At 36.2% G+C, this 16907-nt stretch overlaps 2 protein-coding genes and 2 pseudogenes across 3 annotated transcripts; 2 read left to right on the top strand and 2 right to left on the bottom strand.

The window, feature by feature from the left end:
• Window positions 1-331: 331 nt before the first annotated feature.
• On the bottom strand, window positions 332-6489 carry LOC149195858 (uncharacterized). 2 transcript variants are annotated; one of them, XR_016254622.1, is made up of 5 exons: window positions 6205-6489; window positions 4989-5216; window positions 3828-3998; window positions 731-2745; window positions 332-641 (listed from the first exon to the last, which is right to left on the bottom strand). XR_016254622.1 is itself a non-coding variant. In XM_089405434.1 (5 exons), exons 1-5 carry the CDS (start codon window positions 6427-6429, stop codon window positions 1098-1100), a joined length of 903 nt encoding a protein of 300 aa, XP_089261560.1. In that variant the 5' UTR covers window positions 6430-6489; the 3' UTR covers window positions 332-1097. The 2 variants fall into 2 exon arrangements, 1 of the variants encoding a protein (XP_089261560.1); XM_089405434.1 differs by having other exon boundaries at window positions 332-1148; window positions 2518-2745.
• Window positions 6490-7243: 754 nt separating this feature from the next.
• LOC149195855 (cyclin-dependent kinases regulatory subunit 2 pseudogene) lies at window positions 7244-14998 on the bottom strand (annotated as a pseudogene).
• LOC149195857 (glycosyltransferase family 92 protein RCOM_0530710-like) lies at window positions 11438-13193 on the top strand (annotated as a pseudogene).
• Window positions 13866-14865, top strand: LOC149195856 (glycosyltransferase family 92 protein At1g27200-like). The gene has a single exon (XM_089406184.1). The coding sequence runs from the start codon at window positions 13881-13883 to the stop codon at window positions 14775-14777; it is 897 nt and encodes a 298-aa protein (XP_089262310.1). The 5' UTR covers window positions 13866-13880; the 3' UTR covers window positions 14778-14865.
• Window positions 14999-16907: the final 1909 nt, after the last annotated feature.

Below are 16907 nucleotides of genomic sequence, written 5' to 3'. Positions count from 1 at the left end.
TGAGCAGGTCTGCACCTGCTCTATGTAGTAAAACATCCTTAACCAACTCAAAGGATATTTAACTCAACTAACAATATTAGTTATTCAAAACCTTGACCGCCCATTTGTTAATTCTTTTTCTGCATGAATACTGTCAATTTTCATCTTTTGAAGTTTGAAAAACCCTTAATATAATTGAATGTATTGAATGTATCAACATAACAAGGTAGAACTTGAGTAGGTCTACACCTGCTCTATGTAGTAAAACATCCTTGACCAACTCAAAGGATATTTAACTCAACTAACAATATTAACTATTCAAAACCTTGACAAGTTGCATTGAGCCTTATATAATTCAAATAATATAAAATTAATAAAGGATCATTTCACAAACATTTTTGCATTATGGTTTTCCAGGTATGGACCAGTAGAAGGATTCAGAGTAAATATGCCTCTTGCATGTTTCCCAAAAAGCAATCCAAAATCAGAGCTCCACAGACCATAATAACTCCCCATACACTGAAATTTTGGTATGTTTGGGCATCTGCTAGTGTGAATATTATCAAACCAACAAAAAGAAATATAGTTGCGATGTATTCCTCCAAGGGATACTTTCACCTTAAGCCTGGTATAAAGGCTCCCATAATCATAACAGGCAAAACCTGTAATGATTCAGATTTATCAGCCATTGTAGAAACCTCAAAAGAAATATATTGTAAACTCAATGAGTATATATATAGAGAAACCCTACCTTGGTAGACTTGAACATGATTTGGGCAGGATAATTAAGAAACATTAGAGATCCCTTGGTTAATCCTTGTGATCCCATGAGTACAGCACATAGGTTTACGTATGTTTTCCATGGATTCTGTATATCCCTTGTTCTGAAGCCATTGAGATAGATAAGCGCCAAATACACAAATCCTTGTATAAAGGTGAAATACCATCCATAGTTGCACCGATCATAAACAAAACAAACGAATCAAAGTCTGAAACAAAGGTTTTTAGAGAGAACAAAACCTGCAACTTCATAGTAGGGGGCATAATCTCCCGTGGAAGCTCGGGCAGAGAACCCCTAAAGAAATCAAGAGGACGGTTTATTTGTGTCTAGAACCCACCTATTTCCCACCATGATCCATCCTTGTATAAAGGTGAAATACCATCCATAGCTGCATCGATCATAAACAAAACAAATGAAACACATTTGCTGCTTTAAAAAGAAACACATGAAATCTTTTGAGTGATGCAGAGAAAGCACAAATATTTAAATCAATCTTATATCTTGTATTGTAATAATGATTGCCATATCCACACTACTTAATTTAAATATTGGCAAACAAACTAGACACTCGATATTATATTAAATCATCTGTTGAAAATATGCGACATCCATCTTCAATTCAGTAAAGATGGAGAATTCCACGCTAACCCTAGTGCATTGATAAAGCCTTAGAAACTCTCCAAAGCTTCCCCAATTCCAATCTCAACATCACTGATTATCCCTTGTTTTTTTTTGCAACAGAGGATGTAAAAAATCCCACCAAGTTCATCACTTTTCTACTAGGTATCCCGCCACTCTTTCCAAAATATCTTCGTTCTTTTTATCGAGAGGAATACTCTTCTGATCTCATATTTCATACACAAGTTTATGAAAGCGAAATCCAGAATAAGGTAGATTGGGTTCTAGCAAATACATTTGAGGAGCTTGAAGGATCAGAATCTATACAAGCCCTATCAAAGGGGTACCCTGCACAAGCAGTAGGACCTATTTTCCTCAGGGAATTCCTGCAAGGAGAGTGCTCTTTTCTAAAAGATCTAATCACAATAAGTTTTTGGGAGGAGAATGAGGAGTGCATGAGATGGCTAGAGAAGCCGACACCAGCATTTGTTCTATATGTTTCATTTGGGAGCTTAACCATTATGTCAAGAGCACAAGTACATGAATTAGCCTTGGGATTGGTGGGTAGTGAGTAACCCTTCCTGTGGAAATTTGCCAAAACAGAATATTTTTGGTTCAGCATTTCTGTCAAACACTTTGGAGACGTTCTTGAGAAACTTCAAGACAACAGAACTTTAACCACTAAAAGAGCACCGTTTATGAATGAGCTTGTTTCCACTCCTTAGGCCTTCTACGAGTTCACTATCTAGTGGATATTTCACTTGCATGAAGACCATAGACTTCCACATCATGATTGTTGCAGCTGGAAAAGTAACATATGTTTTACATATCCACTGGTGAATGGTTTGACATAAAATTGATTGAGACTTGGACACATAATTGTTTTTCAGTCACAGAGAAAATAGCAACAAGGGGGCAAATAAGATAGTTCATAACAAAACAACAGCATTAGCAACCAATTGCTCTTGGCAATAACAAAATTATAAATGAAACTTCACACCCACAAAAAACTACAAATCTCTTACCATAACTATGGTCGCTTTGCAAGAGGAAATACCATTTACCAATCCTATCATAAAATTACAAATTTACATTCCTAAAATCGTTTTGATAAATGAAATTTCATTCAAAATACTAACCGAGCCATGAGTATCCATTCCAGAAAATGTATTCGACTCCAAATCTAAGGAATCAACCCGCTTGAACTTGCTGCCATGAGAATTAGCATGCAGCTTGTTTCCTTTTAAAACATCGCACTCTTCATTCTCCACTCCATTAACCATCATCTCCATCTGCACATCCTCTAGTTCCTTGGAGGCTATCTGTGCTCCCAACTCCATTTTATTCCACTTCCAAATATCGCAGAGCTGTAATATAACACAAACATACGACGCCCATATTCCATTTTATAAAGGGTTTGCAACCCCTCTGCTTGGCGTAAGTTAGGAAATATATGAAGCAGAAAAAATAGTTATCTTTTTTAGCAATACCCTGGAATTAGAAGCAAATGTATGGTTTAATATTTGCAATGATATTTTACATTTGAGATGCAATGTAGTTATAGATTTCATTTTCAATGTTGTAAAACAACTAGCAACAACCTAGTCCTAAAGAGAAAATGAAGTAGTCAATTGATCATTCAACCTGGTTTATTCATTCTGTCCAAAAATAAGCAAACAGATAAACGTATACAAAGTTCAAATTTACTGCAAATAAAGAGTCCTCCACCCCTCCATATTGCCCTCCATATTGATAATGTTGAAATGCTGTGTATAGTGGCACAAAAAGAGAGGTTACTGCCAAGTGCCGAACTTACACCAACAAACCAAAGATTTTGCCAAAACAAAATATTTTTGGTTCAGCATTTCTATCAAACACTTTGCAAACGTTCTTAAGAAACTTCAAGACAACAGAACTTTAACCACTAAAAGAGCACCATTTTTTAATGAGCTTGTTGCCACTCCTTGGGCCTTCTACAGTTCACTATCTAGTGGATATTTCACTCGCATGAAGACAATAGACTTCCACGTCATGATTGCTGCCGCTGGAAAAGTAACATATATTTTGCATATCCACTGGTGAATGGTTTGACATAAAATTGATTGAGACTTGGACACATAATTTTTTTCAGTTACAGAGAAAATATCAACAAGGGGGCAAAGAAGATAGTCTGAAACCGTTCTAATAACAAATCAACAGCATTAGCAACCAACTGCTCTTGGCAATAACAAAATTGTAAATGAAACTTCACACCCACAAAAAACTATAACTCTCTTAACATAACTATGGTTGATTTGCAAGAGGAAATACCATTTACCAATCCTGTCATAAAATTACAAATTTACATTCCTAAAATCATTTTGATAAATGAAATTTCATTCAAAATACTAACAGAGCCATGAGTAGCCAGTCCAAAAACTGTACTTGACTCCAAATGTAAGGAGCCAACCCGCTTGAAATTGCTGCCATGAGAGTTAGCATGCAGTTTGTTTCCTTTTAAAACATCGCCCTCTTCATTCGCCACTCCATTAACCATCACCTCCATCTTCTCGTCCTCTAGTTCCTTTGAGGCTATCTGTGCTCCCAACTCCATTTTCTTCCACTTCCAAATATCGCAGAGCTGTAATATAACACAAACATACAACGCCCATATGCCATTTTATAACGGGTTTGCAACCCCTCTACTTGGCGTAAGTTAGGAAATATATGAAACAGAAAAAATAGTTTATTTTTTTAGCAATACCCTGGAATTAGAAGCAAATGTATGGTTTAATATTTTCAATGATATTTTACATTTGAGATGCAATGTAGTTATAGATTTCATTTTCAATGTTGTAAAACAACTAGCAACAACCTAGTCCTGAAGAGCAAATGAAGTAGTCAATTGATCATTCAACCTGGTTTATTCATTCTGTCCAACAATAAGCAAACAGATAAACGCATACAAAGTTCAAATTTACTGCAAATAAAGAGTCCCCCACCCTCCATATTGATAATGCTGAAATGTTGTGTATAGTGGCACAAAAAGAGAGGACCAACAAACCAACGATTTTGCCAAAACATAAATTTTTTGGTTCAGCATTTATGTCAAACACTTTGCAGACGTTCTTGAGAAACATCAAGACAACAGAACTTTAACCACTAAAAGAGCACCATTTTTGAATGAGCTTGTTGCCACTCCTTGGGCCTTCTACAGTTCACTATCTAGTGGATATTTCACTCGCATGAAGACCATAGACTTCCACGTCATGATTGCTACAGCTGGAAAAGTAACATATATTTTACATATCCACTGGTGAATGGTTTGACATAAAATTGATTGAGACTTGGACACATAATTTTTGTTTAGTTACAGAGAAAAGAGCAACAAGGGGGAAAAGAAGATAGTCTGAAACCATTCTCATAACAAAACAACAGCATTAGCAACCAACTGCTCTTAGCAATAACAAAATTATAAATGAAACTTCACATCCACAAAAAACTACAACTCTCTTACAATAACTATGGTCGATTTGCAAGAGGAAATACCATTTACCATTCCTGTCATAAAATTACAAATTTACATTCCTAAAATCATTTTTATAAATGAAATTTCATTCAAAATACTAACCGAGCCATGAGTAGCCATTCCAAAAATTGTACTCGACTCCAAATCTAAGGAGTCAACCCGCTTGAACTTGCTGCCATGAGAGTTAGCATGCAGTGTGTTTCCTTTTAAAACATTGCCCTCTTCATTCTCCACTCCATTAACCATCACCTCCATCTGCACGTCCTCTGGTTCCTTAGAGGCTATCTGTGCTCTCAACTCCATTTTCTTCCACTTCCAAATATCGCAGAGCTGTAATGTAACACAAACATATGACGCCCATATGCCATTTTATAAAGGGTTTGCAACCCCTTTGCTTGGCGTAAGTTAGGAAATATATGAAGTAGAAAAAATAGTTTATTTTTTTAGCAATACCATGGAATTAGAAGCAAATGTATGGTTTAATATTTGCAATTATATTTTACATTTGAGATGCAATGTAGTTATAGATTTCATTTTCAATGTTGTAAAACAACTAGCAACAACCTAGTCCTGAAGAGAAAATGAAGTATTCATTGATCATTCAACCTGGTTTATTCATTCTGTCCAACAAAAAGCAAATAGATAAACATATACAAAGTTCAAATTTACTGCAAATAAAGAGTCCCCCACCCCTCCATATTGATAATGTTAAAATGTTGTGTATAGTGGGGCAAAAGAGAGGACCAACAAACCAACAATTTTGCCAAAACAGAATATTTTTGGTTCAACATTTTTGTCAAACACTTTGCAGACATTCTCTAGAAACATCAAGACAATAGAACTTTAACCGCCAAAAGAGCACCGTTTTTGAATGAGCTTGTTGCCACTCCTCGGGCCTTCTACAGTTCACTATCTAGTGGATATTTCACTCGCATGAAGACCATAGACTTCCACGTCATGATTGCTGCAGCTGGAAAAGTAACATATATTTTACATATCCACTCGTGAATGGTTTGACATAAAATTGATTGAGACTTGGACACATAATTTTTTTCAGTTACAGATAAAATAACAACAAGGGGGCAAAGAAGATAGTCTGAAACCATTCTCATAACAAAACAACAACATTAGCAACCAACTGCTCTTGGTAATAACAACATTATAAATGAAACTTCATACCCACAAAAAACTACAACTCTCTTACCATAACTATTGTCGATTTGCAAGAGGAAATACCATTTACCAATCCTGTCATAAAATTACAAATTTACATTCCTAAAATCGTTTTGATAAATGAAATTTCATTCAAAATACTAACCGAGCCATGAGTAGCCATTCCAAAAACTGTACTCGACTCCAAATCTGAGTCAACCCGCTTGAACTTGCTGCCATGAGAGTTAGCATGCAACTTGTTTCCTTTTAAAACATCGCCCTCTTCATTCTCCATTCCATTAACCATCACCTCCATCGGCACGTCCTCTGGTTCCTTCGAGGCTATGCAGTTTTTTAAAGAGGGAAACTGACGTAACTTGAATAACATCATAACTGATTAATACCTGTCGAAAATCAATCTAATGGTCTAGACTATTTTAATCGTCTAACATTCAGATCAATGGATCATGAAGGTACAAGTGGCTGGGAAGGATAGTTATTTTCATAGGGAACATCTTACATCGTAACTAGCATTTGCACCTTATGTTGCAAAGAAAACGCCGTAAGGCATAGAGTGGAGAAGAATAGCGACATGTGAATGGACATTGTTGAAAGCAAGGGTGGATGATAATGAGTTACAATTGCAATAGTTAGTTATGTGTACTTTGAAAATGGATATTTTGTTATGGTCAATCTAATGCATCCATTAATTAGATGACAACGAAAAAGTTTCGAGCCCAGGCTGAACCAACACGAATCTTTTCTACAAGACTGAAATTGCCTAAATGATTCCTCAATCAATGGAAATAACTGTTTCCCTCCTCTGATACCTAAAATACATTGTAGGAGAATGATTTTTCAAGTAACTTAATATAACTAGCAATTGCCCCAAAAGGTGCAAAGAGAGGCCGATAGAAATGTTAAATTGAAAGAATTGTATTTTGATTCAAAATAATAAATATTATAATAATTCAATCATTCAAACTAAACCTAGTCAATAAATTGCCTAAAATAAAATAAATCCTTAATCAAAATTATACAAATTATTATTCTTCGTTTCTCTCAATTATTTATATAATAAAATCCAATCAATCATTCAAAATTGAGCACATCAGGCAGGCCAGTCCGCTTTGCCCACAATAAAACTCATTGGGCTTTCAGATCCATAGGTTGAGATTGAGCCCCCGCTTTGCCCACAATAGAACTCAATGGGCTTTCAAACCCATAGGTTGAGATTGAGCCCCAGCCTGTTGCTGCTGGTTTTGCTGGTAATTCAAAGGTCTTCTGAATAACATGATGTGTGGCTCAGGATGATGAATGGCATAGTGCACCCATCCATGAGACTGCTGAACTCCAATGGCTCGCCATTTGTTCTGGACCAAAAGGAATATCAATTTGGTTAAAATTATTAATATGTTTATAATAATAAAAATAAAAAATAAAACAAACAAACAGATTAGCGCATTAAAAATGGCATTTGAAAACAAATTAGGTGTTGATTACCACATTGGGAAGTTGGCAAAACAGATGCATTTGCATTAAAAATAGCATTTGAGAACAAAAATGCGGTGCTTACCTCATTGAGAAGTCAGTTCTTGGGAAGCAATTTGGCAGTGTCCGGAGGGAGAACCACATGTCAGGAGATGACACATAACGCCCAATCATCAAAATAATCCATTTGGGTGAAATAAAACCCTAATTACAGATATTCAACTCACCATCTAGACAACCAGCAATTAAGCATACCCACACTCAAAGATAAAACTATAAATATCTCAAAGAAACTTTAATATGCATCTGATTGTAACTGACCAAAAGCAGTGATCAGGCATTTATTTAATATATGTCCAAACTTCCAAGAAATTATCTGCAATGTAAGAACAACGTGGACACATCGTCTCCTTCTCTGCATTTATTTAATTACCTGGCATTCTAACTTTAAAGGGACCTACATAAATTCATGGAAAACCTTCAATCTAGACATCAATAGGTTGTCTTGGGTGGAGGGCCATCATGACAAAGAATTTCGAATACATCTTATAAGGAGATTTTGAAGTTAACAAATATGATTGCGGGATTGGAACGGTCGTCAATCCTTCAGCTCGGCAAAAGCAAATTTCTTAATAAATTCCAGATATCATGGGCAATGATTCCTTCAATTTTATTAAGATATTTGACATTACATCCTTTTATATACTGACTGTGAGGTTCTTATTTTCACTTGACAAAAATCAAGCAGGTCTAAAACCAAAGGCTTGTCCAACAAAGAATGAAAAGCTCAAAATTGGATGCAGGGTCTGCCCCTGGCTTAAGGCCTATTCCACGACTAAGAATACATGTTAATTCATGACAGGCATCATTAACACGGTTTGAATACTTGAAATCTTGTGTTGCTTTTATCGCTTAAGTGTTTGGAGTAAGTTTGTTCTCTGTCGCATTAAAAATGGCATTTGAAAAGAAATTAGGTGCTGATTACACATTGGGAAGTTGGCAAAACAGATGCATTTGCATTAAAAATGGCATTTGAAAACAAACTAGGTGCTCATTACCACATAGGGAAGTTGGCAGAACAGATGCATTTGCATTGAAAATAGCATTTGAGAACAAAAATGCGGTGCTTACTTCATTGAGAAGTCGGTTCTTGGGAAGCAATCTGGCAGTTTCCGAAAGGAGAACCACATGTCTGGAGATGACACATAATGCCCAATCATCAAAATAATCCATTTGGGTTAAATAAAACTCTAATTACAGATATTCAACTCACCACCTAGATAGCCAGCAATCAAGCATACCCACACTCTAAGATAAAACTATAAATATCTCAAAGAAACTTTAATATGCATTATCTCAAAGAAACTTTGATATGCATCTGATTGTAACTGACCAAAAGCAGTTATCGGGCATTTATTTAATATATGTCCAAACTTCCAAGAAATTATTTGCAATGTAAGAACAACGTGGACACATCGTCTCCTTCTCTACATTTATTTAATTACCTGGCATTCTAACTTTAAAGGGACCTACATAAATTCATGGAAAACCTTCAATCTAGACATCAATAGGTTGTCTTGGGTGGAGGGCCATGATGACAGAGAATTTCGAATACATCTTATAAGGAGATTTTGAGGTTAACAGATATGATTGCAGGATTGGAACAGTCGTCGATCCTTTAGCTCGGCAAAAGCAAATTTCTTAATAAATTCCAGATATCATGGGCAACGATTCCTTCAATTTTATTAAGATATTTGACATTACATCCTTTTATATACTGACTGTGAGGTTCTTATTTTCACTTGATAGAAATCAAGCAGGTCTAAAAACAAAGGCTTGTCCAACAAAGAATGAAAAGCACAAAATTGGACGCAGGGTCTGCCCTTGGCTTAAGGCCTATTCTACGACTAAGAATACATGTAAATTCATGACAGGCATCACTAAGACGGTTTGATAGTGTTGATTATTAAGCATACATCTATTCCATAGAAAAAGACAGAAAGTGAGTACATGACCAAGCCTCTGTATGTGCGCAACATAACCTAACCCCATCATATAAATCCACACATGAAAAGTATTACAATATTTGAAGAATGCACCTAACCCCATATAAACTAGGTATCTGAGAGATGAAACTATCATTTTGCCCAACGATCAACGATCAAACTTCGTTCAATCGTTTAACACCACAAATCCACGGTCAACAATAGGACACGGCGTCCACTAGGGCAATTCATTTCAAAGGGAAACACTATTTTTTAATATAATTTTTTTTATTAATATTGAAAAAAAAATATTTTTAATTTATTTATATTTATATGTTCAATCGTCTAACACCACAAATCCACGGTCAACAATAGGACATGGCATCCACTGGGGCAATTCATTTCAAAGGAAAACGCTATTTTTTAATATAATTTTTTTATTTAATTTTTTATATTAATATTGAAAAAAAATATTTTTAATTTATTTATATTTATATTCAATTTTAATTCATCATTATTTATTATTTATTTTGATAAATTTTAAATATATATTAGTGAATAATTTATTATTTATTTTGTTTTTTTAATAAAAAAAATGAAAAAATAGATATTAAAAACTTGTTTTAAAATTAATTTCCAATTTATTAAGATGAATTATAGAACCTTTTAAAATTCATTGACTTTTTTTTATTTAATTTTTTATATTAACATTGAAAAAAAAATATTTTTAATTTATTTATATTTATATTCAATTTTAATTCAGCATTATTTATTATTTATTTTGATAAATTTTAAATATATATTAGTGAATAATTTATTATTTATTTATTTTTTTAATAAAAAAAAATGAAAAAATAGATATTAAAAACTTGTTTTAAAATTAATTTCCAATTTATTAAGATGAATTCTAGAACCTTTTAAAATTCATTGACTTTTTTGGGTTTTGGCTTAGAAAATGACACTAGAACAAAAATCTCGGCTTATAAAGTTGACGAGGTGACATTTAATCTTCATTTTAGGTAGATAATGTATTGATTTATTTTTCTTTTAATTTCAATCTTTCCAAATTTTAATGTTACACCTAAAAACTATATATTGAAATATTTCTTAATATTATAAAATTTAATATATTTTTTTAATAAAATATTTAGAACAGTTTATCAATCAAATTTGAAATAAATTTAAATCCAAAATTTTACCATTGAATTTTCGTTAAAAATAGGAAAAAGAAAATTCTACTTCAGACAACAAAAAAGATTTCCGATTAACTTTAGTCTCTGGATACTTCAGGCACAGCTCCACTCAGATTTCTCAGGTTACTCACCGTCGATGCACAATTTATCGATTTTCAATGGCAACTTCTTCCATGCCCCCTCTGTGTCTGTGCTCTGTATTATTTATAGTTGCGTTATTTCTTGTAGCACTTCATTCTGAAAGAAAAGCTCTGGTACAGTGCAGCAGCGGAACAGCTCTGACACCTTGCAAGTTGCTGCTGTTAAAGATACAGCAATAATGTCCAGAAACCGCAGAAGTACTAGTAAGGAATCATTAATAAACAATGATTTTACAGACTACAAACTATTATGGGCATCAAATGGATCTGTTTTCTCGAGAATCGGCAATAGAAATTCTGGGTTCCTTCTTCTTCTCCTAGTTTTTCTGGTTTTCGTCATTGCAGGCGCAACCGTCTCAGATCTCATCTTCCAAGGTATATATAATTACTATCTTCTTGAATGTTGATCTATACAGTACAATCCTGAACAAGTAAAATATGAATTTCGGTGGCTTTGTTTAGCTGCATATGTTGATGTAGACAGCCAGAAACAACTTATTACCCTCATTTTTACAAGGTTGTTGCAGAGCCCCATTTTTCTGGGCATTAATTCTTGATGCATAGATGTCTGTAAAATGTTGAATAGCAGAATGGATTTTGTACCTAATAGATACTTTGTTCTTGTCTCTGCAATTAAATCATACCGGGTTAATACCAAGACATGGTCAAGGAATGTTTCTTTTTTTCAATATGGAAGCCTGCAAGAAAGCTTAATGGAGAAAGAACCCAATCTGTATAAACCACAGGCTGCAAAATTCACAAAGAGCTTTCCCCTGTTGCTAACCAATCAAACCAACAGGAGTTCCTTCATCCAAGACATTGTATTTCTTCCTGAGGAAGTCCTCTTCTTAGTACGCCTGTCTTCTGCAAACTCCAATCTGATATCCCACAAATCATCCCCCAGTTGTTCATTCTCGCAACAAATCCATACACCAGTGAATGCCATCGAGTATTTACAATTTGGATATTCTACCCAACCACGAGCTGCAGTCAGATGCCAGGCTCCTCCCCCTGCAACCCACTGGTCTGCAACATCAGTTGCCCTAGTGGACACAGCTAATTATAGCTCAGATTTACCAGAGATCATCACAGCAAAATTGGGTTACTTTGATCATTCCAGACCCATCAAATGGGATTATATGGTATATGAGAGCTTGGCCACAGAGAGGGATATTGTTGTATTTTCCAAAGGGATTAACAATAGACAAGGACTGAACATTGAAACCAAATATCTACGGTGCATATTCAACAATACCATTGAAACTATGGTCACACTGTGGACAAGAAGTCTTTAGATGCGAGCATCCCAATGAATCAGTTCGTTATCAGCTCATTGCCTCCGAAATCACTCTCCGAATCCATGGGAAATCCATTCCTTCCGTCGCTTATTATGAAATCCTGCCATCTGATCATTCAAGCAAAAGTAGTACTCAAGATAATGCACAGAAAATGAGACTACTCTGTGCCTGCACCATGGTGTTCAACGTTGCAAAATACATAAGAGAATGGGTTATCTACCATTCTCATCTGGGTGTGGAACACTTCTTTCTGTACGATAACAACAGTGAAGATGATCTGGTAGAAACTATTGAAGGGTTACTGTCAGAAAATTACAAGGTAAGCAGGCATCCATGGCCATGGGCCAAGACACAGGAATCTGGATTCTCACACTATGCTCTCATGGCCAAACAGAAGTGTCAATGGATGATGTACACTGACGTTGACGAGTTTGTATTTTCTTCTTCGTGGCTAAAGCAACTCAAGGCCAATGCCAACATTGGGTACCCATTAAAGAATACTGCATCAAAAGCAGCTCTGAGGCGATTAGTAATAAATCTTAGTAAACTGGGGGCTGCATTGACAGGGCAAATTTCTTTGAGATGCAGAAATTTTGGACCCTCGGGCCTCCAGGAGCACCCGCAGAGAGGGGTTACTCAAGGGTACACTTGCAGGGAAAGGACGCTGAAGCGCTACAAATCCATACTTCTTTTGGAAGCTGCCTCTCCTAAGTTGCTCAATGTAATACACCGCTTTCAGTTGAAGAAGGCATACAGAATAGTGTATGTGAAGGCCCAGAGGACAGTGATCAATCACTACAAGTACCAGGCTTGGAGTGAATTCAAGGCTAAGTTTCGAAGGAGGGTGTCTGCGTATGTCGTGGATTGGAAAGAGTCTAGGAATGTTGTGTCCCAAGATCGAGCTCCAGGCCTTGGCAACAGGGCCATCAAACCCCATGAATGGGAGAATATGTTCTGCCAAGTGAATGACAATGCATTGAAGGAGTTTACAGGTAGAGCATTTTCTTTGAATAATAAAGAACCAGGCTCCAAATTACAGTGGCAATGAAGGGCAACTGCAATTGTATGTATGTATAGGGTTAAATCAATAGGAGGTTGTTAATGATAGATGTAGTATGCGGTTCGTTGAGTGTATCTGAAAGTCCACCATCCAGCCAAAAAGCAAAACAAATATTTTATTTAACAAAAAAAATAGCGCAAGCTCTGAGTTACAAACCTGTATTCATAAGTATCATCAGTGTATTTATCTAAGTACTGAATTTGAGGCATCCTGGTCAAGCGAACTAAAGGCTTGAATGATCTGAACCCAAAGAAAGGAAATAAGGGCCAATGATTCAAATCCATCCATAAATTGCAATTAAACGATACAGTATTTTTACCCAGATAACGGGGACTAGCATTCAAAACAAAATAACGATAAACCCAGAAGTAATCCCCGTAATTATTTTAAAAATAAATTTAATATTTGTTTTAATTTTTCTGTTGACCCGAATGAATTCGAAATCCATATAATTGGATCTGAAGTCTTCAATGTTGTATTATACTCGTTGCAGTTCTAGATGGTCCCGACAGTGTGGTCGTGGGTTTCAACCTGTCATGCGTAAGGTCTTCTTCGAGTATGACTAGTTCCAACAAATTTCAATTATCTAGGACTTAAATTCCTTCCGTCACTTATTATGAAATTCCGCCATCTGATCATTCAAGAAAAAGTAGTACTCAAGATAATGCACAGAAAATGAGACTACTATGTGCCTGCACCATGGTGTTCAACGTTGCAAAATACATAAGAGAATGGGTTATCTACCATTCTCATCTGGGTGTGGAACACTTCTTTCTGTACGATAACAACAGTGAAGACGATCTGGCAGAAACTGTTGAAGGGTTACTGTCAGAAAATTACAAGGTAAGCAGGCATCCATGGCCATGGGCCAAGACACAGGAATCTGGATTCTCACACTGTGCTCTCATGGCCAAACAGAAGTGTCAATGGATGATGTACACTGACGTTGACGAGTTTGTATTTTCTCCTTCGTGGCTAAAGCAACTCAAGGCCAATGCCAATATTGGGTACCCATTAAAGAATACTGCATCAAAAGCAGCTCTGAGGCGATTAGTAATAAATCTTAGTAAACCGGGGGCTGCATTGACAGGGCAAATTTCTTTGAGATGCAGAAATTTTGGACCCTCGGGCCTCCAGGAGCACCCGCAGAGAGGGGTTACTCAAGGGTACACTTGCAGGGAAAGGAAGCTGAAGCGCTACAAATCCATACTTCTTTTGGAAGCTACCTCTCCTAAGTTGCTCAATGTAATACACCGCTTTCAGTTGAAGAAGGCATACAGAACAGTGTATGTGAAGGCCCAGAGGACAGTGATCAATCACTACAAGTACCAGGCTTGGAGTGAATTCAAGGCTAAGTTTCGGAGGAGGGTGTCTGCGTATGTCGTGGATTGGAAAGAGTCTAGGAATGTTGTGTCCCAAGATCGAGCTCCAGGCCTTGGCAACAGGGCCATCAAACCCCATGAATGGGAGAATATGTTCTGCCAAGTGAATGACAGTGCATTGAAGGAGTTTACAGGTAGAGCGTTTTCTTTGAATAATAAAGAACCAGGCTCCAAATTACAGTGGCAATGAAGGGCAACTGCAATTGTATGTATGTATAGGGTTAAATCAATAGGAGGTTGTCAATGATAGATGTAGTATGCGGTTCGTTGAGTGGATCTGAAAGTCCACCATCCAGCCAAAAAGCAAAACAAATATTTTATTTAACAAAAAAAATAGCGCAAGCTCTGAGTTACAAACCTGTATTCATAAGTATCATCAGTGTATTTATCTGAGTACTGAATTTGAGGCATCCTGGTCAAGCGAACTAAAGGCTTGAATGATCTGAACCCAAAGAAAGGAAATAAGGGCCAATGATTCAAATCCATCCATAAATTGCAATTAAACGATACAGTATTTTTACCCAGATAACGGGGACTAGCATTTAAAACAAAATAACGATAAACCCAGAAGTAATCCCCGTAATTATTTTAAAAATAAATTTAATATTTGTTTTAATTTTTCTGTTGACCCGAATGAATTCGAAATCCATATAATTGGATCTGAAGTCTTCAATGTTGTATTATACTCGTTGCAGTTCTAGACGGTCCTGCCAGTGTGGTCGTGGGTTTCAACCTGTCATGCGTAAGGTCTTCTTTGAGTATGACTAGTTCCAACAAATTTCAATTATCTGGGACTTAAATTTGAGTGTAATGGAATTGCAGATTCAGAATATTCTGAAATTTTGACAATAAGGGATGGTATTTCATATTTCCAAAATAATCTAAATCTGCAATCTCGATAAGAAAAGAATGGCGGGTAATTAAACCAGGCTCGTCGCAACAGCTTCCTTAGGACCCGTAAGCTTGAGGCAAACCAGGCTCATCACATTAGCTTCCTAAGGACCCGTAAGCTTGAGGTTTTTGTTTTTTAGGTTTAAAGGTTTTTTTTTTGGGTAGTTTAATAAGTATGTGTAGTTTAATGATTGTGAGGTTTAAGAGATAAGTGGGAAGTTTGGTTTCCACAAATTTCACCATGACAAAACAATATACGCTTGAGAGATCAATAAGCTTCCATTAAATTAGAGTTTAGAGGTAGTCGAGCTCAATCCATCCCCACTCTCATGTCCTCGGTCCTTTTTTAAGGACCCTGGATTGGTTTGACTAACATAGATGGGGACTCTAGAGTTATAATCGCCTGGGCCAAGAGCTGTTGCAATCTCCAGACTCTGAATCTCATCTCTTGGCAGCAAATGATCCAGAATCTATCTCAATCTTTCCGTCTGATCTCCGTCTCGCACATAAATTGTGAGCATAACAAGGAAGCTGATAAATTGTCATAAAGAGGAGTTTCTTCCCTTCCTAGCTCAATCTACTATCAGGAATTCTCCGCAGACTCTCTTATTCGATCGGGCCAAATTGCTTTCTAGCTCCTCTCCAGATCCGTTTCTGTGATGGGCATCCTGCTTTGTGGCCCTAATTTTTGTATGACGGGGCTCTCTCAAGCTAATGTTTTCTGATATTTGATTTTGGTAGTCTTTTTCATTTCTGTTTTGTGGTGCTAGTTATTGTTTTTCTCATGCTCTGGATAAACCTCTTGCCTCTGGGTATTTTCTGATAATGTTGATGTTCTTGATGTATATTGCTCAGATTTATCGCTGGATCTAACGTCTTTCTTTCTCTGCATCGGGGTTTCTAAAACCATGCTCTGTAACCATGTCTGTTTCATTAATATATGATGGTGTGTTTTTTCTTTTTCTTTTTTAAGACAGAATCAACATGAATCAGCGTTGATCTATGATTGAAGCAAACATTGTCATTTACTGTCAGTGTGAAATAGGTAAAAGGGGTTATGCATTCGAAGCATTGGAAGGAGTGAAAGCACATATGTATTTTTAGTTCTTTCATCAAAGCGCTTTACAGAGCGTGCAGGGTGGAGGACACTGTCGAGCTTTTCAATCAAATCCATCCATAAATTGCAATTAAACGATACAGTATTTTTACCCAGATAACGGGGACTAGCATTTAAAACAAAATAACGATAAACCCAGAAGTAATCCCCGTAAAGCCTGATTAAATATATAAAATGAAGGAATCTGTTCTATCGTGATCAATTCAGAGCCTGAAATACAGAAATTTAAACAGGGTTTTTGTAGATCCGAAAAATGTGGGTAAAGGGTTAGTTAATGCCAACCTGGTGGATAACAGATAGGTCGAATTCCGC

Source organism: Pinus tabuliformis, chromosome 2_2 (assembly GCF_031772625.1).
Source record: "Pinus tabuliformis cultivar Carrire ecotype Pingquan chromosome 2_2, CPIR1, whole genome shotgun sequence".
NCBI classification, from domain to species: domain Eukaryota; kingdom Viridiplantae; phylum Streptophyta; class Pinopsida; order Pinales; family Pinaceae; genus Pinus; species Pinus tabuliformis.
The sequence above is the reverse complement of the archived record's forward strand: the minus strand, read 5'-3'. Positions and strand labels throughout refer to the sequence as shown.

What these genes read in the sequence shown, in the direction of transcription:
- LOC149195858 (XM_089405434.1), bottom strand. Translation starts at nt 6,429, where the DNA reads ATGATGTTATTCAAGTTACGTCAGTTTCCCTCTTTAAAAAACTGCATA. An exon ending in GAATGGCTACTCATGGCTCG is followed by an intron (nt 3,999 to 4,988) that starts GTTAGTATTTTG and finishes GTTATATTACAG; the next exon opens with CTCTGCGATATTTGGAAGTG. An exon ending in GAATGGATACTCATGGCTCG is followed by an intron (nt 1,149 to 2,517) that starts GTTAGTATTTTG and finishes TGATCGATGCAG; the next exon opens with CTATGGATGGTATTTCACCT.
- LOC149195856 (XM_089406184.1), top strand. Translation starts at nt 13,881, where the DNA reads ATGAGACTACTATGTGCCTGCACCATGGTGTTCAACGTTGCAAAATAC.